Source organism: Dasypus novemcinctus, chromosome 3 (assembly GCF_030445035.2).
Source record: "Dasypus novemcinctus isolate mDasNov1 chromosome 3, mDasNov1.1.hap2, whole genome shotgun sequence".
Taxonomy (NCBI): domain Eukaryota; kingdom Metazoa; phylum Chordata; class Mammalia; order Cingulata; family Dasypodidae; genus Dasypus; species Dasypus novemcinctus.
Window position 1 is genome coordinate 166824917 of NC_080675.1, and position 24178 is coordinate 166849094.

The following is a 24178-nucleotide window of genomic DNA, read 5'->3' on the forward strand; positions in this document are numbered from 1 at the left end:
ACCCGTGGCCTTCCATGGCTGGTAGCCGCATTCCTGCAGCTGTTTATCCCCTGTGTGTCTCTTCTATTATTCTAAGAACAGTGATCATAAAGAATTAAGGGACCAGTCTACTCCAGGATGCTCTCATCTTAACTACATCTGCAAAGGCTCTGTGTCCAAATAGGGTCATATTCTGAGGTTCTGGGTGGACATGAATTGTGTGGGTGTGTAGCACTATTCAACCCATTACAGGTGGGATACAGAGTTATTTGCTGTTTGGTAAGAGAAACGATTCATTTGTAAATAATATAAAAGCAGAAAATGGGGTTTAAAAAGTTAGAAAAAAAAATGTGAGAAATTCAGGGAAAAGGAGGATGGGTTTCTTTTAGAAGGAGGAGCTTGTATATCAAGGATCAGGAGCTAAGAGGACTCTTCTGTGTCCTTTCTTAGCAGGAGACTCTAATGACATTTTCTTTGCTACATGTTTTCTTTAGGTCATGACTGCTGTGAGACAGTGAAGGTGCTGCTTTGTGCCTCCAGAAAGGGGCTCCCTGTGTTTGTGGTGGCTGAAGAAGACTTCCAGTTCATCCAGGACGAGGCATATGATGCAGCCCAATTCCTGGCATCCAGTGCTGGGAATCAGCAGGCTCTCAACTTTACCCGTTTTCTTGACCGGTCAGGACCCCCATCTGGGGATGTGAATTCCCTTGATAAGAAGGTAGCCCTGGCATTCCGACACCTGAAGCTGCCAGCAGAGTGGAACGTGTTGGGGACAGAGCAGACTTTGCATGGTAAGAACTTATATGACCCACCAACAAACTGAGTTTGTAATATTTCTGATTTTTGTTTTTTTGTTGTTGTTGTTTTTTAATGGGACTACTTTTATGTGAATGAGAGTATGCTCATTGTCTTCAAGTCTTCCATAGAAGCGTGAATAAATCTTGCAATTATGTGGCAAAGTGACATGTCTTGAGTTCTTTGACTGAACTGTTAACCTGTTCTTGCATGGAAAGGACCCAGTGGAGAGCTTTCTGAAGTTGTTTTCAGTGTTTCATTTAAAGTAGAGAATGACTCAGCACCCTCTTTGGGTCTGGATTTCAGACCTCATCTCTCAAGGCAGAAAAAGACCCATCCTTTGTGAGGAGAGTGGCCAGAGAACCGATTTTGTTACTTTATGATGTTGGATTATCATAAACAGGTTTTGTTACTGTATTTTAAAGTTCTTTAGAGATTGTACAGAGTAGGGGGAAAGGAAAGATTGAGGGGTGGGGGTGTGAGTGTGAGAAACCCCATACCACTTTAACCAGAGTAGTTTCACTCTTACCTATTGGCCTTTGATGTTAGATTTCATCTTAAGAAAGGGTTCCTTTTTTTTGTTTAGTTAAAAAATACATTGACGTCGATTTTGCATAACATAAAATGACCTATTTTAAAATGTACAATTCATTGGCATTTAATACATTCACAGTGTTGTGCATCCACCATCTCTATCTAGTTTTAAAATATTTGTCACTCCAAAGTGTAAAACACCTTATCCATGAACTGTTTTCCCCCTCTTCCTCCTTCTCCTCAACCCCCAGCAACCACCACTGAGCATTCCATTTCTATGGCTTTATATATTCTCAATATGTCATATAAATGGAATCATACAGTATGTGACCTTTTGTGCCTGGCTTCTTTCACTTAGTATAAATGTTTTCGGAGGTTAATCTATGTTGTAGCATGTATCTGAGCTCCATTCCTTTTTATGGCTGTATAATATTCCATTGCATATATATAGCACAAATTATTTACCCATTCATTAATTAATGGGTACTGGGATTGTTCACATTCACTATTGACAGTAGTGCTGAAAACACTGATGTAATAAATATCTATGTGTTTTCCTCTTAATCCAGACAGAGATTTTCCCGCAGTTATTTCTGTAGTAGATTACATCAACCAGGTGTCATGATTTTATATATATATTTAAAATGAAACAGTATATACCTGGGGTCATACAAACAATATCTTCTTTTCTTTTTTTTTTTTTTTTTTTTAAGATTTATTTCTCTCCCCCCCCCCGCATCCGCCCCCAGTTATCTGCTCTCTGTTCCATTCGCTGTGTGTTCTTCTGTGACCGCTTCTATCCTTATCAGCAGCACTGGGAATCTGTGTTTCTTTCTGTTGCGTCATCTTGTTGTGTCAGCTCTCCATGTGTGCAGCGCCATTCTTGGGCAGGCTGCACTTTCTTTTGCGCTGGGTGGCTCTCCTTACAGGGCACACGCCTTGCTTGTGGGCTCCCCTATGCGGGGGACACTCCTGCGTGGCATGGCACTCCTGGTGTGCATCAGCACTGCACAGGGGCCAAGGAGGCCCGGGGTTTGAACAGCGGACCTCCCATGTGGTAGGCCGACGCCCTAACCACTGGGCCAAGTCCGCTTCCCCAAACAATATCTTTTTTCCTTCCTGAGTTCAAATCTAATTAAAAGACTTTGGCAATCCATAGATAGAGATCAAAATGTTTGCTTTGTTATTGTCAAAAACTGGATCGGAGGTCTGACATTAGATCTCTACCAAAAGAGTTGGCTTACGCTTTATATACTTTTATCTCTGAAAGAGCTGAGTCATCACAGGCCAGCATGCACATGGCTGAGTCCACTCAGCTTTGATTATTGTGTTATGTAGGGAGAGCAGAACAGACTTACCCTCTCCAAGCAGATCCTGGAGAAGCCCAGAGGAGGCTGGGCCAGGTTCGTACTCAGTTCCTATTCTCAAAAGCCCACCCTGTAAGTTTATTCTTCCTTCCATGGAAGAATAATAAAGGGGTATTTTCAGGCTTTGGTTCTCTTTCACAGTAAGTTTAAGAGTTAAATGTGAGATTCACCACAGGAGCAGTGTTATAATGGCGGCAATCAGCATACTGTCAGGTCAGTCCTGACCAGATAGAATACAGAAGAAAGTGTGGACTTCCAGTCAAGTGGGAGTGGCTGTGGCTCAGGCAGTTTGAGCACCTGCTTCCATGTGGAAGGTCCCAGGTTTGGTTCCCAGTTCCTCCAAAAAGCAAACACAAAAAAACCAACTCGGGGGAGCTGATGTACCTCAGTGGTTGAGTACTGGCTTCAATCCCCAGGCCTGGTACCTCGAAAAAAATCACAAAAAACAAAATTAGTCCTTTTCTTTTTAATTTTTTTTATTAATAAAGTGTCTAAGAAATCTTACATTAAAAAATATAAGGATCCCATATATCCCCACTCCTCCCCCCACCCCCCATCACCAAATTCTTTCATCAGTGTGGCACATTCACTGCATTTGATGAATACATTTTGGAGCACTGCTACACAGCATGGATTATAATTTACATTATAGTTTACACTCCCAGTCCATTCATTGGTTATGATAGGATATATGATATCCTGCATCTGTTTCTGCAGTATCATTCAGGACAACTCCAAGTCCTGAAAATGCCCCCGTATCACACCTCTTCTTCCCTCTCCCTGCCCTCACCAACTCCCATGGCCACTCTCTCCACATCAGTGATATAATTTCTTCCATTGCTAGAATCAGAATAATTCTATAGTAGAATGCCAGTAAATCAATTAAGATTTGTCATTATATGTGACTCGAGTACCTTTTCAAATACATAATGTTAGGTCTTAAGACTGAGCTCCTGCTGTACTCTATTGGATGTGAAAATGGTTATTCTGATGGTCTTTTTAAAATCAGTATCACAATGGCACTTTATTATTTGTGGGGATTATGGTATTTATTTGGCTTTTGTTTGTTTAAAGAAAGAACAGGAGTTAGGATAGTTTATACATGTTACCGTAATTTAAAAGAAAAAACAAAAAATAAAAATAAAAATAAATTTAAAAATAAAAGTAAAAGCACTATTACAAAAAGCACAGGTCTGGAACTTTGGGCAAATTAATTCCACTCTATGGGCCTTAGCCTCTTTGTCTGTAATAGGAGGAAACTAAACCAGTTTTAATATTTTTGCATATTTTGCATGTACTTGTGATGTTTCTGTTATACAAAATTGCTGGCAAAGTCTAAATCAAATTTGAACACTTAGGGAAATGCAAAGTAAAACTGAGTTACAATTAGGCACCTATTAAAATGGCTGAAATTAAAAATACTAACAGCTTCAAGTGCTGACAGACATGCCAAGCAACTGAATCTCTCATACATACCGGTGGGAATGCCAAATAGTATAGCCCCTCTTGGAAAATGCTTTGGCAATTTCTTATAAAATTAAATATACATTTATTATATGACCCAGTGGTCCCACTTAGGGGTATTTATCCTAGAGAAATGAAAACTTACATTCACACAAAAACCTGTACATGAGTGTACTTGTAGCAGCATAATCACCCCAAATTAGAAACAATTCAGGGTTCCCTCATTGAGTGAATGGATAAATTACTGATACATCCATGCAATGTATCCATAGGAAGGAACTACCAATAATTGCAGCAACTTGGGTAAATTTGAAATGCATCAGGCTAAGTGAAAGAAGTCAGTTTCAAAAGGTTGCATACTATATGATTCCATTTATATAACATTCTAGAAAGGCAAAACTGTAGGAACAGAACTGATCAGTAGTTGCCGGGGGACTTAGGAGTAGGGAAAGGACTGACTGCAAAGGGGTGTCATGGGGAATCCTTTGGGAGTGTTGGTGTTGTTCCGTATCCTGTTATATGTGTGTTAAAATCCATAGGACTATGCATCTTGAGAGTGAATTTTATTGTACATAAATTTTTAAAGTTTTTTCTTAATTTATTGAAGTATATCACTCATACATAAACATACATAAACAATAAGTATATAGTAATAGTTGTGAACTTACAAAACAAATGTATATAACATCATATAGGACTCTTGTACTTCACCGTACCACCAATACCTTGCATTGTTGTTAAATCTTTTTAACTAATGATTAAAGAGCATTGTCAAAATACTACTACTAAGCAAAGTATTTCCCCCCAACTCATCCTATTATTATCTTTTTAGCTATCATTTATATATGAACATACATAAACAAGTGTATAGTAAAAGTTGTGAACTGACAGAGCAAACATGCATAACATCATACAGGGGTCGCATCCATCAACCCTTCACCAATACCTTGCCTTGTCGTGAGACATTTGTTACAAATTATGAAAGAATATTGTCAAAATCTTACTACTAATTATAGTCCTTCCTTCGTTGGGTCTATTTGGAGTCAAAATGGCGGCCACCAATCTCTCTCTGACTTGGACAGATTCATACCCTAGCTGTTCCTAGGGTTATACCTTAGCCAGCCGAATCTGCTGATCAATAGCCGAAATTGGTGGCACACTGTCTCCTCCTCCCGTTTTTGGGAAATAGAGCTTCTAATTCCAGCCACAAAACAGCTTGGGTGGCTTGTGCCACCAGTATAGGATAGTCACTGGCTTCCGTGGCTTGGCCAGTAATTTCCCGGAAAGGCTGGCGCAGCTCCCCTCAGTTTCCTTGCCAGAGGTGGCGCTGGGGCTTAGGTTGGAGCTGCAATCTGATCTGGATGGAAAGAAGCCAGTCCCCACCAGCACTGGGATTCTCAGTTCCCTTCGCTTCCCCTCGCGCCAGGCCCGCAGTTAAGATGGCGGCTCCTGGCCTCTTTCTGACTTGGACAGGCTCAAACTTTAGCTGTTTTTAGGATTACACTTTAGCCCACTGAATTTACTAATCAGTAGCTGAAGTTGGTGTCCAACCGTCTCCTCCTCCCCTGTTTTTGGGAAGTGGAGCTTTCACTTCCAGCTGCGGAACAGCCCCTGAGGCAGCTTGCCCCTCCAGGGGAGGATGGATACCAGCCTCTGGGGCATGGAGCACTCTACTTATACTTAGGAGTCTTCTCTGCAGGTGGACAGCCTCCTCCTCCCATTCCTTCAAGGATGTGGCAGGATGCTCTTTTGGTCTCCTGGAGCCCCCAAACAGGTGCTTCAGCTAGCTCCAGAGAGCTCTGGTGCTCGCTAACTGCTCTGTAGCAGGAGCTGACTCTAGGAGCTCCTTACCCTATCACTATCTTGCTGGTTCATCGTACATAAATTTTAACACTTAAAAGACAAAACATTGAACAAATTGGGTGTGTGCTTTGTGAGGTGAAATGTGCACAAAAGACAGAACTGCCTTTAAAGTCAACAGCAGGGGTCAGGGATCTGGTTTCAAATCCTAGTTTCACATTCTGCAGTTAAAATTGCTCATTTAAGTGTGATTTGAAATCTGTGAGCACTGGGCATGATAAAGGCAGAGCAGCTTCAGTTAAGAGTTTGTATGTTCTATGTTGAGGGCCTCATGGAATAGTCTGTTCACATCAGTGAGCTACACATGAAATAATTTTGGTGAGCTCTATTTAGAGGAAGTCAAAGTAGGCCTTTTGCCTGGGATGATAATATGATTAGATCAGCTTTTTATATAACTGGTGTACTTACTGTTGAAAGCTAGTGATGGTTACAGGTGTTCCAGCCTTGTACTTTAACAAAGGAGTTGTATAAGATTTATGGTTAATCTTCCTACTCTAAATTGTTCAGATGCTTTTAAATTTTTTTTTTAAGGTCAGTTACCTTTTGAAAATTTACATTTCTCCTTAGAGAATACCTACAAGCATTTTGCCTGTAAAATTTACATAGGATTTCAGGAGTTCATAATCTCTTCAAACCCCATTACATGAACATGAAGTTAAGAACACTTGATTAGATTTAGATTTGGTATTGGATAATGGATAAGTGTAGGGGCATTGGATTCTGAGAGTTTACATCCCAGCTTCATCCAAGAGTTTGTGAAAGATACATGATTTCTATATTTCTCAGTCTTCCCCTATATAAAAGTGGAGTTGGATCAAATGTGAAAAAATACATGTAAGTCATCTAACATGTATTAAGTGACCCAAATATGAATTATTATGATCTCTTATTAATAATAAATGTGAAATACATATTATACAATGATATATACCATAATATATAATAATAAAGATATTTTTCGAATTTGTCATCTCATGTTGTCAATTAAAATTCTATACAAATGCAGAGATTTGGCACAGATACAAATTGACTTGTATATGCATATTTATCTTGCATCTGTGATTGTGTGGGAGTAGATAAGAGGACTGTAGAAAGAGCCATAGTAAAGAAAGCCCCAGTTGATGTAAGAAGTTTTTCCACACACCCTCCTCATTATACACTCTGTTACCCACTATCACTCAGGGAATAGAGTATTTTTGAAGAAAGACTTTGTAGGGGGACCTTACAGTACCTTAGTTATATTTCAGAATTGCAAAATATAAAATTGAAGACCATGAGAACAGCAGTAAGGAACAAAAACTATTACCTCTTATGCCCCAGTATCAGTAGCAGCTTCTTGAGAATATTATTTCCTGCCAGTCATGGTAAAGGTATTAGAAGCATTTTCAGGGATATCAGTTTTATTATTCAAATTTTAGAGGATATGCAGAAGAATTCTGTGGAGTGCACCTATGAGTAGAGCAACTCAGTTTGTCATTCCAGCTAATAGATAACTATATTAGGCCTGACTCAGGCGAAAGTGATAACAGCCCCTCTTAGTTAAGCACAGGCTATTTATTGGAAGGATAATATTATCTGTCAACTTGAAAGAAATTGTTACATGAATCTGGGCATCTCTGGGGTTCTTAGGGACAAAATCTGGTGTTTTCATTGCTTCTCTTTCTATGTTCATATTTTTTGTCTCTCTCTCTCTCTTGTCCCCTGTCCCTGTTTTTAGCATCTTGGCCTCGTTTTCTCAGGCTGTTAATGTGGCAGAGACTGTGGCAAATCATGTTTTATAACAAGGAGAGTATACTCCCATTCATTTCCATTTCATAAAATCCCTGAGAAGGTCTCTGGTCCAGTTTGGTCCGATGCCAGTCTTGGGCCAGTATCTTGTCTTGTACCTGCTCAGTGGTGATGGGAAAAGATATTCTGATATCCTCCATCAGAACCATATAATTTGCATTTAGAAGGAGCATTTCTCCGAAAGGAGAAATTGTTGTAACCAGAAGCAGGGAAAATGGTGTGGAGCAGGAAAAAAAAAAACAGAAAAAAATCACATGAATATATCCCCTATAGACACTCATTGATATTATAATTGTTCTCACAAGCATCATAGTAATTCTCTTCTTTAAGAAAACCACATATCTGCAGGTGAGGAGGTGTACTAGGAATAGGCTCACACATGATGCCTTCCTTATCCTCTCTGCCATGGTTTTCTTACCTCAACAATTAGTGACCCACTGAGAGGTTTGGTTACTCCAGGGAAAGAATATCACTATTAGGTTTTTTCTTTAGTTCTTTTATTCAATCCAACTGAGAGTTTTTGGTAGATTTCCTGGCTTCCTTATTCTCTGCATAGCGTGTGAAATTTAAGTCATTCTAGGTTATTTCATCCCATGTTCTGAAAAGAAGCTACAGCCTTAGTCTGGTGTTTGCTTGCACTCACGAATTCCTATGTTCTCACTTCCTAGACAACTCAGAAAATGCAGCCTTAAATTCATGGCCAGAAAGTAAAATGAATTTCACAGTTTTCTCCTTAAGGGAATTATAGTATTTTTTTCTGTTGTCAAAAAGACCCCAAATCCTGGACTGAAATCCAGACTGAAAAATACACGGAATCCTTATCTCCTGCTTCATTTCTCTTGACTTTTCTTGCAGCCCCTAAGCCCCAATTCCCAATCCCCAACCACACCATATAAAAGGGAAAGAAAGAGAGAAAGACAATTGAGTCAGCCATTTTGGATTATTTATTATTCTTCATTCTCATTATGCTTTTTTTTTTTAGATTTATTTTATTTACGCCCCCCCCCCACTCTGTTCCTCCCCATTGTCTGCTCTCTCTGTCCATTTGCTGTGTGTTCTTATGTGTCTGCTTGTATTCTCTTTAGGGGGCTCTGGGAACCAATCCTGGGACCTTCTATAGGGGAGAGAGGTGATTACTTTCTTGCTCCACCTCAACTCCCTGTTCTGCTACGTCTTCTTATTTTCTCTCCTCTGTGTCTCTTGTTGCATCATCTTGCTGCGCCAGCTGGCACTCCTGCATGGGACGGCTTTCCTGGGTGGGGTGGCGTTCCCATGCAGGGTGGCACTCCCGCCTGGGGTGGCATTCCTGCATGGCCAGCACTCCGTGCAGGCTGGCTCACCACGTGGGCCAGCTTGCCCTCTCCAGGAGGCCCTGGGCATTGAACCCTAGCTCTCCTATATGGTAGATGGGATACCAGTTGGTTGAGCCACATCCGTTTCCCATCATATGCCCTTTGTAGTCATTCTTATCTTTCAAATTACAATTCCAGTGTCGCCTCCTCCAAAAAGCTCCTACTGACCATTAAGTTACATTTACATCCCTTTCAACTCAATTGTCAAATATTTTCATGGGAACACTGTCAAAGCATGTAATCCGTGAGAATAAGAGTTGTCTGTAGTTCCATCTTCTTCTTTGTTTTGGATACAGATTCTGTTTCATTCAGATGTATGTCCCCCATAGCACCTAACACCTAGTGCTGTAAATGTTATGGGCTCTTTGGGGGAAGGGATAGAGCAGAGGCTTTGGAGTCAGAGTACTGGTTTAGAATCCTTGTCCTGCCACTTACTGTCACCTGACTTGAAGGAAGTTTCTAACTTTCCTAAACTCCAGTCTCCTCTGTAAAATAGGATTTGTAATACCAATCTTGCAAAGTTATAACAATTGAGTAAATTAATCCATGGAAAGCATTTTGTTCACAGTGTTTGGCACTTCCCATGAAATATAACAATTGGTAGTAGTATAAATATTAACTATGACTGTGTGCTATTTGGCTCCAGGGGTATGGCTAAAAGGGAAAATATATAGGATGGCTGAATTCTGAGATCTCTGTAGTGACATTTCAGAACTGGAGCATAACATTTTCAAGTTATCAAGTATCCTTAAATGAATGAACCAGTTTTTTTTTCTCTGAGAAATGCAAATGTATTTATTTGTAATCTGTGTGTGATAAGGTTAGAGTGCATGTGCTCTTCTGAACTTGATTATTTCACTCAACAATACTGACCTCAAACCTAACATGGCCCAGAAACACACCTCCATTGATGTGGTGGTTTTTTTTGAAGTGTATCATTCATACATGAACCACACATAAACAATAAGTGTATAGTAAAGATTGTGAATTTACAAAATAAACATACATAACATCACACAGGGGCCTCATACATCACCCCTCCACCAACTCTGCATTGGTGTGAAACATTTGTTACAAACTACATGTACCAGTTTTTTTCATTTGTAGAGAAATTTTAGATCAGGGTAGGCAATGAAACTGAAGTGAATCCACCAAAAATTTATTGTAGAGGCTCATTCAGCCACATGCACAAGAATCTTAATTCTTCCATTTTTTTCATTTTCCAATTTGATATGTGCAGTACAGTAATATTCTCCCTGAGCTCTTGTAGGGTACATGGAAATCGCTGAGGGACACAGGGACCTTTGTTTTAATTTATATGAAATTATTTGTATGGAATTAATAATGACCTGACCTTGGCATCAGGAAAAATTTCCTTCTTTTGGAAAACATAGAGATGTACTAAGTGAGTGAGATTTTAGTCATCTCAAATAGCATTACTACTTCTTTCTGAAGTCATCTTCCTATTGGCTGTCTTACACGGAGGTCACACCTTTGATTGTCCAGAGAAGCACTGTGTGGCATAGGAAACGGCAAGGGATTTGACATTCTCCTTTAACCCCCTCCCACTAACAGAGTATAAAGTGAAAATGTGCAGAATTCAGAATCAGACTAGACGTTATGTCCTGAGTTTGAATCCCAGTTTTTGTCTCTGACTAGCATAGTACTTAATTTCCCTGAAATTCAGGTTTCTCATTGTTACAAAGAGTGAGAGTAATACCTTTATGGTTATCTTTTTTTTGGCTGAAGATCAGGGAAACTCTATGCGTTTTCCTAACACAGTGCCTGGCACTTAGTAGACTCTAAACAAGTGGTAGAAGCTGTTGCCATTTTCTAATGTCATCTTTCTTTCTATAATGGTTGTGCAAATCAGAGTATGCAATATGTGTGAAGATCTTTTGTAAACTAAGGCACAGAGTAGACTTGTGATTATTGCCAAGACGGAATATCTGTTTTTGCTTTATGTGATGGTTTCATCCCAAGACAGCTCAGGAAAATACATTCTGATAGTGTGTGCCAGTTTGCAAGATATTCATTTTAAATACACCATGATCAACATCCAGTAACCTTTTATTTAGAGGCATAAAATTTTGTTGAGCTATGATGTGGGAATGCAGAATGTCTTATAGAAGGATAAAATAGGGCAGCACTAAAAAACAAGGCTCTTCAAAGCAGAATGAGACTATTTTCTTTTGCTTTTAAGTGTTTCTAAAGTTAATCCTCCTTTTAAACATGAGCAAGAGGGAATTTGTCCATTTTAGTTCTTCTAAGTATTCTTTAATCCCTCCTTACATAAAGAGCCTGCTACACTGTAGTTTTTGCCATAGTTCTGCTTTCATTGTAAGTGATAAGGATTCATTTGGTGGAGAGGACAGGTTAGTCCAGTAGTCTCTCTTTGGTGCTTATTCCAGATCCTCATTCCTCTGTGGTTAGTGAAAATGGTGAATTAGGACAGTTTTCCACAGTAGCAGTCAGCATGAGGTAACACAGAAAGTGGGTCCATTGAAAGGTTTGCTCCAGAGAAAGCAAGGAGGAGAAACATCCTGGGAGAAATATTCATTTGTATTTGGCCATAGTATTGTATAACTATGGAAATCCTGTCCACAGAGAAACCTGGGTGGAAACGAGGACCGAAGAGGTTTAAGGAAGACTGTGCTAATGACAGTCTATGTATCTAGTGTTGGCTACTAGATCTTCAACTGTAATCATTTGGCATTTTAGTTCCCCTACCCCTTCCAGGATGTTTGATAGCTTTCCAAGGAAATTTTCCTTGGTTACAGTAGTTGAGTATTTCAACTATTATTGCTGCTATAAAAGAAAATAAAAAAGATTGCTAATGGATTTTCCCCCCTTGGTGCAGAGAATTACTATATATTGACTCTAAAGTAAGTCGTGCATAGTAATGGCAGGGCTTTAGTTCCAGGAGATTTTGTTGCCTCTCAAACCATGGTTCTGTTGTGAGATACCAGTCTCATTTTTACAAAAGCTTTTTTTTTTCTCACATTCTCCCACTGTGATATGAGAATTCCTGTATCATTTAAGAGACAGTAAAGGACAGTAGAAAGAGTGGGGAGAATAAAGACCCATAGATACAGTTTCACAGAGTACAGTGAACAGTAAAAGTTGAGTGGATTGATGAAGTAGGAAAAGTACGTATAGTTTTTGTGCTGTACTGTTCACAGGACTTAGAAAGGTGCTTAGAGCATCAAACAGTTTGAGGAAGATGCAGCCCTGTTGCAGACTCATCATGGTTGAATGACTAGTGAGCATATCTGAGGGATTGTGTTGGGGAGGTGCTTCAGTATATAAGTGGATGGCAAGGGCACTTAAGACATTTTGTACCCACTTTCTCCAGGCGTGGAAGCTGTGCCTACAAAGAGATCTTTCCAGTAGAGTGTGGTTAAATAGGAAAATCAACCAACTAACCAACATGGGCCTATGGTCTATGGAATAACATTACAGCATAAAGGAAAGAGAGGAGTATAATGAGTATTCAGATGGAAGACTCTGATTATGATTCTCTTTAAGAAACCAAAGAAAATTTTAGAAGATATTTTCGGTTTGCCATTTAAAAGATCCCAGAAGTCAAACTATTATGAAATTAGAAAAAGAAGCAACAAGAGGAGAGTAGGTTTAATGAGTGTATCGGTCAGGGTTCGACCAGAGGAACAGAAGCAGTAGAAATGCATATTAAGATTTATTACAAGGAGTAGCTTAAAGATGGTTGGGGCTTGGCTAAGCAAGTCTGAAATTCATAGAATGGGAAGGGAAGGGAAGATTGTGGGCCAGCTCGAACCCACACACTTGGGTCCAAGCTGTCCTCTGCAGGTAGAATGTCTTCTCTCTCAGAAGGTACTTCAGCCCTGCTTTTAAAGCCTTCCAACTGATTCAGTCATCCTCATCCAGATTATCCAGGTAATTTCTCTTGTGAAGTGAGTTGATTAGGGGCTTTAATTATATATGCAAAAAAAAACATCATGGACAAAGGTGGAAAGGAGGTTGACTGAAATGATTCAAGGGAGAGAATCATACCATAGCCTAATTAAATTCAACCCGGGACAAAGGGCCCAGCCAACATTGTAGGAAATGCAGTTAGTAATATGGAAAATTAACTCTCAAGCTACAGAGGAAAAGACAATCATGAGAAAAAAAAATACAGATATAGAGAACAAAGATCAGTCCTTTGCATCTTGGCCTCCTCTACGAAACCTAATTCACATGGCCATTGTGAAGATCAAATTAAAATGTGTGAAAAATGAACCGGATAAGATTTAAACAAACTGGTGTAAATTTATATTAACAATAAAAGTGAATTGCTCATAGACACGACAATATGGATGAATTTGAGTGAAAGAAGTCTTTGTATTATTCCATTTATATGAATTTCTAGAACATGCAAAACTAATCAATGGTGAAAAAATTCAGAACAGTAGTTGCCCCTAAGGAGGGGAAAAGGGAATTAACAGGGAAGGGGCACAAATGAACTTCCTTGGATATTGGTAAAGTTCTGTATTTTAATAGAAGTAGGGTTACACAGGTATATACATTTATCAAAATTTATCAAATAGTACACTCCACTGTATTATTTTGCTATATGTAAATTATCTAAAATAGTCACCATGTATTGAACTCTAGCTAATGATATGCATGTGAAGTGATTTTTAAAATATATATATATATATATATTTTAAAAGATATTAAATTACACAAAATGTTACGCAAATATAAGGGATTCCTACATGCCCCACTCCCCACACCTCCCACTCTTCTCCACATTAACAACCTCTTTCATTAGTGTGGTAACATTCATTGCAATTGCTGAACACATTTGGAACATTGCCACCAGGCATGGACATGAAGTGTTTAGGAATGAAATACTAATGTCTTTGGCTTATTTTGAAATGCATGTAAGTAAGATGGATTAATGGAATTAATTCTTGTGTATATTTGAAAGTGTTAATAAAATTTGGGGAGACGGTGCATGAAACGGTACTTTTTTAAACCACAACATTAGCTTGCTTGATTTTTACAAAAAGAGACAGGATGGAGTAATGGAAAGTGTATGGATTTTAAATTGAAGATAGAACTACCTTTTTTAAAAAAAGATACCGGGGCTGGAGATAGAATCTGGGACCTCGTATGTGGGAAGCCAGTGCTCAACCATTGAGCTACACGGGCTTCCAGAACTACTTTTCAGTCTTGATTCTTGCTGTGGGCAAGTTATTAACTTTACAAATCTCTCCTCCTGTGGCTGCAGATTGAGGATTACAAGACTTCACATGGTTATTGTGAGGATAGAATTTTAAAAGTTTATATAAATGAGCTAGCCAAATACATAGCACATAGCCGGTGCTCACTGCCTATTACTTTTCTTTAAATCTGTTGTTTGCAGAATGGGACTACCAAAAAGCAGGTGTAGTGCCTGCTGTTAAAGATCTTGGTGTGAGATTGGGGAAGAATATGAGTGCAGGAAGCAGGGCATCCACTTTTGAGTAGGTGCATGGTATGGTTTAGGAATTCTCATAAGGGATGAGATGGTGTGGAAAGGAAAGTGTAGGGCACTTTAAGGTGTTGCTTAGTAAGGCGTAAATTAACCATTGTCTAAAAAAACACTTCCTAGTCAGTGGCTTTTTAGTTTTTTTTTCCTTCTTCTTTCTTTTTTGCTTAGAATGTCAGAATGCTTGTGAACAGGTATAAGGTACCAAGTCAGCTGGTAATATCTGATCTTTTGCGAAGGTTCTTTCTGTCCTTTTGTCTGGCCTTGCCACCTGCTCTGAGGTGTTATTAAAATTTACCCTGCACATGTTTTGAGGCTTTGATTTCCTTCTATGCTTATACCTCTGATGAACTCCTGTGAATCCCAAATGGTCAGTGTGCCTAGTCCTGTAGGGAAAACGGAAAATATGAAATATAGTTTTTGCTTTCAAGGAAATTATCTTGGCAGTAAGGACTAATACACATGTGACAATAGAAAGCATCACAGTTTAGTGTAAAATTACTGTGTTCATTCCTGTTATGATATTCATAAACACAAGTGTGTGAGAACTTCAGAGTAAGAAGACATGGGTCCAGGATGCTCAGTGAAGAAGGTGAAAGCTGTTAGGCTGAGAGGAAGAAGGCAGACACAACTCCTGGGGGGGGGGGGGGCGGGCATAATTCACATTGCAGGGAGCCTAAAAACAGTAACCCTGCGGTCGCAACTTATGTCATCATTGTACCCTCTGTCAGCTGCTTAATTATGGTAGCTCCCACCATCACAGGTTGAGAGGATGGCTGAGAAAGCGTGAGAGTGTTGCTGTTGAACCCAGACTGTAATGAAGTGTAAGATGACAGGGAAGGGAGTTGGCATTTAGTGAATACTGACTACATGCCAGTCATTGTATTGGCATTTCACTTACTATCTCTCATCTGTTTCAACAACTCTGGGAGCTAGATGATGGTATCTTACTCTGGAAATAAAGAAAGTGAAGCTCAGAGAGGATAAATAAATCATCCCTGGTCGCACCGATGGCAACTGCCAGTTTTGAACCCAGATTTTTCTAACTCCAAAGCCTTTCCTCCTTCCAACACTTCACAGTAACTCACTACTAAGAAGGAGCCTGTAAAGTGGAATTACTGGTATAGCAAGTGAAGAAAGTCCCAGCACATGTTTTTCTTTCTGAAATTATTACTGTGTTATGCCTCAGAGTTAGTCTTTCTTAATATGCCTGGAGGTGCATTTCTTTCCCTCATTAAAGAAACAAACAGAAAAGCTGACAATGCCAGCAGTTTGATTTGCCCCTTATTGTGGGGATGGGATGGAATGAGGGGGCCTGGTAGGAGGTAGGGAGAAAAAACCAGTGTGTACTTAATAAGAAGAACCTGTTTTTATTCTTTAACTTACCAACTCCTGTCTTAAAAAGTAATTATGTCTTTTATTATACATCCATCTATGTGCCAACAACTGTTCTGTCTTGAATCCCCAGGTTATCAAGCTGCATTCACTCCTCTCTCTCTCTCTTTTTTTTTTTTAAGGAAGAAAATAGATGTATGGTGGTCACCCTTGTAAACCTGCTCATGTAAATTGGTTGAACAAATGTGTTAAAACATAAATGGCTTGATTCTCTTTTGTGGGACTCTTTCCTATTGGAGTTTTTGCTTCCCATACTTTTTTGTAGTTTTGTTTTGTCTTTACTTGAGAACTGATTCTACCAACCACAGTCAAGGTGTTCACATGGTATGTTGTTTAAATTCAGGATCTTAGGTAAATGTGTTTGGAGGCATTGGTGTTTGTCTAACTTGTCCTTTTGTCTGTTTGCTTTTACATTTTCATTTCTTCCCCATCTACAGATGGTGGCCCACGGGAGACATTGATGCATTTTGCAGCGCGGCTGGGATTGCTGAGGTTGACATGGTTCCTGTTGCAGAAGCCAGGTGGCCGCGGAGCGCTCAGTATTCACAATGAGGAAGGGGCCACGCCTGTGAGTTTGGCCTTGGAGCGAGGCTATCACACGCTGTACCAGCTTCTAACCCAGTGAGTGCTCATTCTCTGTTTCCCTCTTCTCACCACCAGCCCCACCCCCTGATTCATATTAGTACCACCCACTTGGCAGCTCAGTGTGGGTTTGGCAGGAATTAAAACCTCAACCCTGTGCCTTGACTTTTGCTGAAGGTTTTAAGCTTGATCCTGCTAACCACTTCTTTGCCTGAGAGAGACAAACGTAAGTCATGTTACCATTTTCTCTCTCCTCTGACACCCTGCAGGCACTGCTTCTTGCTCTTACCTTTTACTGAAAACTCACTGAATAAGCCTTTTCTGTGGGGCTGGCCTAACATTATGAACATATCTTGTGTATCCCTGTTAACTACAGAGGAAGTAATTTTTCTATGCCATACTTTTTTTTCTCTCAGCTATCTTTAAGAGTTGAAAGAATTACTTAGAAACCAGTACTTTAATACAGTAATTGTAAATGGAAAATATGCTGGACCCTTGAGTTTTGGTTTGACTGTAACTTCCATGAATAAAATCAAGAGCAGTGGTCTCTTATGTGAATAGCAGTAAAAAGCAACCTGATTGTCCTGGAAACATGCAGTAGGAAATCCTGACTGTGTCTTCAGGTTCAGTTATTTTTTGGTGGTTTTTTTTTTTAAAGTCCTTTGGGGAACCAAGATTGTTAAAACATTTGGGGAGTTTCTTTTTTCTTTTTTTCTTGTATAAATAGAGAAATAAATGGATTACAGCAGGTAACATTTTTCATTAGAATATTTATAAAAAGCATAAGTTTTAAATATAATTTCTCTTGTTTAATATATTTATTAGTTTTATGAGTCTTTATCATTTTTTTCACCCTTACTTCAAACAAATATAAATGACGTTTGATCTTTGTTCTTTAGCATTTGAGGAACCCTTGTAAATTGTATCAGTATTGACAGATTCTCAGGTATTTTGTCCAAGCTAGGCTTAATTTAGTTGTTTTTTTTTTTTTTTATACCTGTTATTTTGGGGGGGTGTGGGTTGTAGAGGTTGGAGGGAGTGGGCAGGGAGTATCAAAGGCCAAGAAGAGTTCTTAGAATGTAATGTTACTTGTAGTTATGTAAACAGTTTTTTTCTTGCATTACTTGCCAAGCTTATTACTTTCTCAGTCAAGCTGGGCAGGAGGTTCTTTTTGATGGGTGCTACAGATACAGTGGTGGTAGGAGGGGCACTCATCTTAAATGAGCTTTGGATACCCGAGCCTCTCCTATGATAGTATTCCAGAGAATGATATGTTCCACTCCTTTCTGCTTCCCATCTGGTCAGTGATTGGATTCATTCTGTTGCCTGCCTCATGGCCTCAGCAGGAGAGGCCTTGTTCCAGAAATTTTGAAGAATTAACTTAGTATAACTGTTGTGAAGTTCAAATGCAGTTCCTCTAATTTTGACCATATAGCTCAGACATTTTGCTAGGAAGCAGAGTTGGTTAAGGATTGCCATCCAAATGGGGAAATAAAGTGATTACAACAGCTTCATTATATACTTGGAGGGCATGTCACAAGACTGTTATTGCAACATAACTTTAAGGAAACTAGAGTGTGTTCTTGGAGATTTTCTCTTTTGGCTTGTTTTAAAATATTACCTCAATTACATGTGGGTAAACCACATATCTTCTTTTGAAGGGAGATAGATAAGGAAAAGCCAATGTGAGAAATATCCAAATAGAGAATTCCCAATAGGAGTGTATGAGTACCTTTCTGCAGATCTAGCCCTTAACGTGGATTCTTCTGGGCTGGTTATTGTTCTGAAGCCTAAAAAAGTGCTTCAAGTCATAATTAGCAATTTAAAAAATGGTGAGGTGATTTTTAAACCCACTGGTCTTACTGTGATAGTAGTAGACTTTGCTAGAATTATACCTGTAAAGATTCTTTAAAGATTATCCTGACCAGGTAAGTAAACTTGAGATCTAGGGAAAAGTGACTGGATTAGGGCAACAAGATGGCAGGGCTAGAAATAGAAGCTAGATCTCCCAAGGTGCTGTCCAGAGCGCCTGCTGTTCCTGTGATTCTTAACAAGAGGCCCAACAATGGACTTTTTGGGGTATGAATCCCTTGAAATGAGAGGCAGAAGTTTATGCTCATGTTTTTCAGGGTAAAGAATTATTTTTGTGAGATTCTGAAAGTGGATTGTAGAAAGTTAAGATTACCACTTGGTGTCTTTCTAACAGCTTATTAATCTTCAGACTCTTCATATTGTACTACTCTACCCCTTTTTATTAAATTATTCTTATATTGGCTTATGTTTTTCAGGTCTTTTAAATTTATATGGAATTTAAGTATTGTTTATACACATTTTACATTAAATAACTATTTACAATCTAGTGTCAAATGAAAATTTAAGTTTGTTTAACCCTTCTGTACCCCTCCGAACTAAATTTGTTGTTCTAATTCCTTACTGCTTTGGCCTGAGATTTTGTTGTATTTCTTTGCTTACTTTGGGTTTTTCTTTTTTTAAAGATTTATTTATTTGTCTCCCCTTCCCCCCGTTGTCCGTCCTCTGTGTCCATTTGCTATGTGTTCTTCTGTGTCTGCTTGCATTATCACGTGGCACCGGGAAACTGCGTCTTTTTTTTATTGCTTCATCTTACTGTGTCAGCTCTCTGTGTGCAGCGCCACTCCTGGGCAGGCTGCGCTTTTTTTCACGTGGGCCAGCTCACCATACGGGTCAGAGGCCCTGGGTATTGAATCCTGGACCATTCATATGGTAGGCGGATACTCTGTCAGTTGAGCCACATTCGCTTCCCTTTGTTACTGTTTTTTAATTTAGTTGCTCTGTTTAGAGGCCCAAGTTCTTTTTCTCTTTGTGTATTGAAGAATTATGTTGACAGTTCCTTGTGATAAACTGAGTTCCACTTCTGAAAGTTTCATCTACTGTGCTTGGAGGTAGAAGGATTCTTTACCTACAGGCCATTATGTGTATTGTCAAAACCTGTAAAATTGTATGGTACAAAATAAACTATAATGTAAACTATAGACAATGGATAGTAGCAATGTTTCAATATTTCTTCGTCAATTTTAACAAATATACCACACTAATGAAAGATGTTATTGATGGGACAATATAATATAAATATAAAATATTTGTATTTAGTTCATATTAATGAGACCATGCAATATTTGTCCTTTTGTGTCTGGCTTACTCCACTTAGTATAATGTCTTCAAGACTCATCCATGTTATCACATATGTCCCAATTTCCTTTCTTCTTATTGCAGCATAGTATTTCATCATATGTATATACCATATTTAGTTTATCCATTCGTTGTTGGATGGATACTTAGGTTGTTTCCATCTTTTGGCAATTGTGAACAATGCCACTGTGAACATTGGTGTGCAGATGTCTGTTCGTGTCATAGTTTTTCGTTCTTCTGGATATATTTGTAGTAGAAAAATTGCTGGATCATATGACAGTTCTTTCTATATTTAGCTTCCTGAGCAACCGTCAAACTGTCTTCCACAGAGGCTGCACCATTTTATACTCCCACCAACAGTGAAGATGTTTTCGTATTTCTCCACATCCTCTCCAGCACTTATTGTTGTCTGTTTTTTTAATAATGGACATTCTGTGTGGTGTTAGATGATATCTCATTGTTGTTTTAATTTGCATTTCCCTAATAGCTAGTGATATGGAACATTTTTTTCATGTGCTTTTTGGCCATTTGTATTTTCTCTTTGGAGAAATAAATGTCTGTTTAAATCTGTTGCCCATATTTAAATTGGATTGCTTGCTCTTTTATTGTTGAGTTGTATGATCTCTTTATATAGAATGCAAATCAAATCCTTATTGGATAAGTGGTTTCCAAATATTTTCTCACATCAACTGGGCTGCCTTTTCACCTTGACAAAATCCTTTGAATCACAGACATGTTTAAGTTTGAGGAGGTCCCATTTATCCATGTTTTCTTTCGTTGCTCGTTTTTTTGGTGTAAGGTTTAAGAATCCACCACTTACCACCAGGTCTTGAAGATGTTTCCCTACATTTTCTTCTAGGAGCTTTATTGTACTTCCTTTTATATTTACGTCTTTGATCCATTTTCAGTTAATTTTTGTATAAGGTGTGAGATAAGGGTCTTCTTTCTTTCTTTTGGCTATGGATATCCACTCTCCCAACACCATTTGTTGAATAAACTGTTCTGCCCTAACTGGGAGGGCTTGACAGGCTTGTCAAAAATCACTTGGCCATAGATGTGAGCCTCTGTTTCTGAACCATCGGTTTGGTTCCATTGGTCTATATGTCTATCTTTATGCCAATACCATGCTCTTTTTACCACTGTAATGATTTAAAGTCTGGAAGTGAGAGTCCTCCAACTTTACTTTTCCGTTTTAAGATGTTTCTGGCTATTCGGAGCCTCTTACCCTTCCAGATAAATTTGATAATTGTGTTTTCCATTTGCTTCAAAAATTGCTAGTGGAATTTTTATTGGGATTACATTGACTCTATATATCAATTTGGGCAGAATTGACATCTTAATGATATTTAGAGTTCCAATCCATGAGCATGGAATGCTTTTCCAATTATTTAGGTCTTTTCAAATTTCTTTTAGCATTGCATTATAGTTTCCTGAATACAAGTGCTTTGCATCCTTGGTTAAGTTTATTCCTAAAATTTGATTTATTTAGTTGCTATTGTAAATGGAACTTTTTTCATGACTTCCTCCTCAGATTGTGCATTATTAGTGTATAGAAACATGACTGATTGTTGCATATTGATCTTGTATCCTGATACTCTGCTGAAATCATTTATTAGCTCTAGCAGCTTTGTTGTAGATTTTTCAGGACTTTCTAGATATACAATCATATCATCTGTGAATAGTGAATGTTTTAATTCTTCCTTTCCAATTTGGATGGCTTTTATTTCTTTTTCTCTCCTGATTGCTCTAGGTAGAACCTCTAGCACTATGTTGAACAAGAGTGGTGACAGTGGGCATCCTTGTCTTGTCCTCGATCTCAATGGGAAAGCTTTTAGTCTTTCACCATTGGGTATAATGTTAGCTGTGAGTTTTTCGTATATGACCTTTATCATGTTGAGAAAGTTTCCTTCAATTTCTACTTTTTGTAGTATTTTTATCAAGAAATGATGCTGTATTTTGTCAAATCTCTTTTCTGCATCAACTGATAAGATCCTGTGATTTTTCTTCTTTGATTTATTAGTGAAGTGTATTATTATGCTGATTGATTTTCTTGTTTTGAACCAGCCTTGCATGCCTGGTGTAAAACCCCACTTGATCATGATGGATAATTCTTTTAATGTGATGTTGGATTTGATTAGCAAGTATTTTATTGAGGATTTTTGCATCTGTATTCATTAGAGTAATGGGTCTGTAATTTTCTTTTTTTGTAATATTGTTATCTGGCTTTGGTGTTAGGGTGATATTGGCTTCATGGAATGAGTTTGGTAGCATTCCTTCTTGTTGAATTTTTTTGAAGAGCTTGAGTAAGATTGGTATTAAATCTTCTTTGAATGCTTGCTAGAACTCACCTGTGAAACTGTCTGGTCCTGGGCTTTTCATTTCAGGGAGCTGTTTGGTGACTCTTTCAATCTCTTGTGATTAGTTCGTTGAGGTCTTTTGTTTCTTTTAGCATCAGTGTAGGTTGTTTGTACATTCCTAGGAGTTTTTTCATTTTATCTCCGTTGTCTAGTTTTTTAGCATAAAGTTGTTCATAGTATCCTCTTATGAACTCTCTCATTTCTATGGGGTCAGCAGTAAGGTTTCCCTTTTCATTTTTTATTTCATTTATTTGCATCTTCGCTCTTTTTTTCTTGGTATAGCTAAGGGTTGGTTGATTTTTTTTTTTTTTTGGTTGATTTTGTTAACCTTCTCTAACAACCAACTTTTGGTTTTGTTAATTTTCTCTCTTTTTTTTTTTTGTTCTCAATTTCATTTATTTCTGCTCTGATCTCTGTTATTTCATTCCTTCTACTTGCTTTGGGATTAGCTTGCTGTTCTTTTTCTAGTTCCTCCAGCTGTGTAGTTAGGTCTTTAATTTTAGCTCTTCTTTTTTAATGTGAGCATTGAGGGCTATAAATTTTCCTCTCAACAGTGCCTTCGCAGCATCCCATAGGTTCTGAGATGTTGTATTCTCATTGTCATTCATCTCGAGATATTTATTGATTTCTCTTGAAATTTCTTCTTTGACCCACTGATTAAAGAGTGTTGTTTAATCTCCATATATATGTGAATTTTCTGTTTATTTGCCACTTACTAATTTCCAACTTTATTCCATTATGATCAGAGAAAGTGCTTTGTATAACTTTGATTTTGTTGAATTTATTGAGATCTGCTTTGTGACCCAACATATGGTCTCTCCTGAAGAAAGATCCATGAACACTTGAAAAGAATGTATATCCTGCTGTTTTGGGGTGCAGTGTTCTGTATATGTTTATTAGGTTTAGTCCATTTATCATATTATCCAAGCTCTCTGTTTCTTTATTGATATTCTGCTCAGATGTTCTATCCAGTGCTGAGAGTGGTGTATTGAAGTCTCCAACTATTATTATAGAGATGTCTATTTCTCCCTTCAGTTTTGCCAGTGTTTGCCTCATGGATCTTGAGGCATCCTGGTTAGGTGCATATATATTTATGATTGTTATTTCTTCCTGGTGAATCATCCCTTTTATTAATATGTAATGTCCTTCCTTGTCTGTAATAACAGTTTTGCTTTTAAAGTCTATATCATCTGATATAAGTATAGCTACCCCTGCTCTTTTTTGGTTACTGCATGTGTAGAATATCTTTTTCCAACCTTTCACTTTTAATTTATTGGTATCCTTGGGTCTAAGGTGAGTCTCTTGCAGACAACATATAGATGGCTTATACTTTCTTATCTATTCTGCCAGTCTGTGTCTTTTGATTGGGGCATTTAATCCATTAACTAATACTCAATGTTATTCCTGTAAAGATAGTTCTTATTTCATCTGTTTGATCTTTGTGTTTTATCTGTCATTTTATATTTGACACTTGTAATTACTGTTAATGATAAAGTTGTCATTTCTAAACTCTCTTCCAGGCTTCCTCTGCCTTTTCTTTTCAGGCTGTAGCACTCCCTTTAGTATTTCCTGCAAAGTTGGTCTTTTTGTTAGAAACTCTGTTTTGGTTTATCTGTGAGTATTCTAATCTCACCCTCATTTTTAAAAGATAATCTTGCTGGGTATAAAACTCTTCGCTGGCAGTTTTCCTCCTGCAGTATCTTAAATATACCATACCACTGCCTTCTTGCCTCCATAGTTTCTGATGAGAAATCAGTATTTAATCTTATTGGATATCCCTTATATATTATGCATTGCTTTTCTCTTGCTGCTCTCAGAATTCTTTGTCTTTGGCATTTGACATTCTGATTAGTACGTATCTTGGAGTTGGTCTGTTTGGATTTATTTGGGTGGGAGTACACTGTGCTTCTTGGATATCTATGTCCTTCAATATGGTTGGGAAATTTTCTTCCATTATATCTTCAGATATTCTTTCTGCCCCTTTTCCCTTCTCTTCTCCTTCTGGGACACCCATGACACTTATGTTCACACATCTCTTGC

General features: G+C 38.3%; 1 protein-coding gene across 13 annotated transcripts in view; it reads left to right on the top strand.

The window, feature by feature from the left end:
* AKAP13 (A-kinase anchoring protein 13) overlaps positions 1-24178 on the top strand; it is a 390788-nt gene that overhangs the window by 152722 nt on the left and 213888 nt on the right. For 8 of the 13 annotated variants that reach the window (XM_071214350.1, XM_071214349.1, XM_058294653.1 and 5 more), the window contains 2 exons: positions 474-770; positions 16469-16652. In XM_071214350.1, coding sequence (XP_071070451.1) covers positions 474-770; positions 16469-16652 — 481 coding nt within the window. Of the gene's footprint in view, positions 1-473; positions 771-16468; positions 16653-16739; positions 16840-24178 lie in introns of those variants that run through there. The other 5 variants (XM_058294655.2, XM_071214351.1, XM_071214353.1 and 2 more) reach the window with 4 other exon arrangements.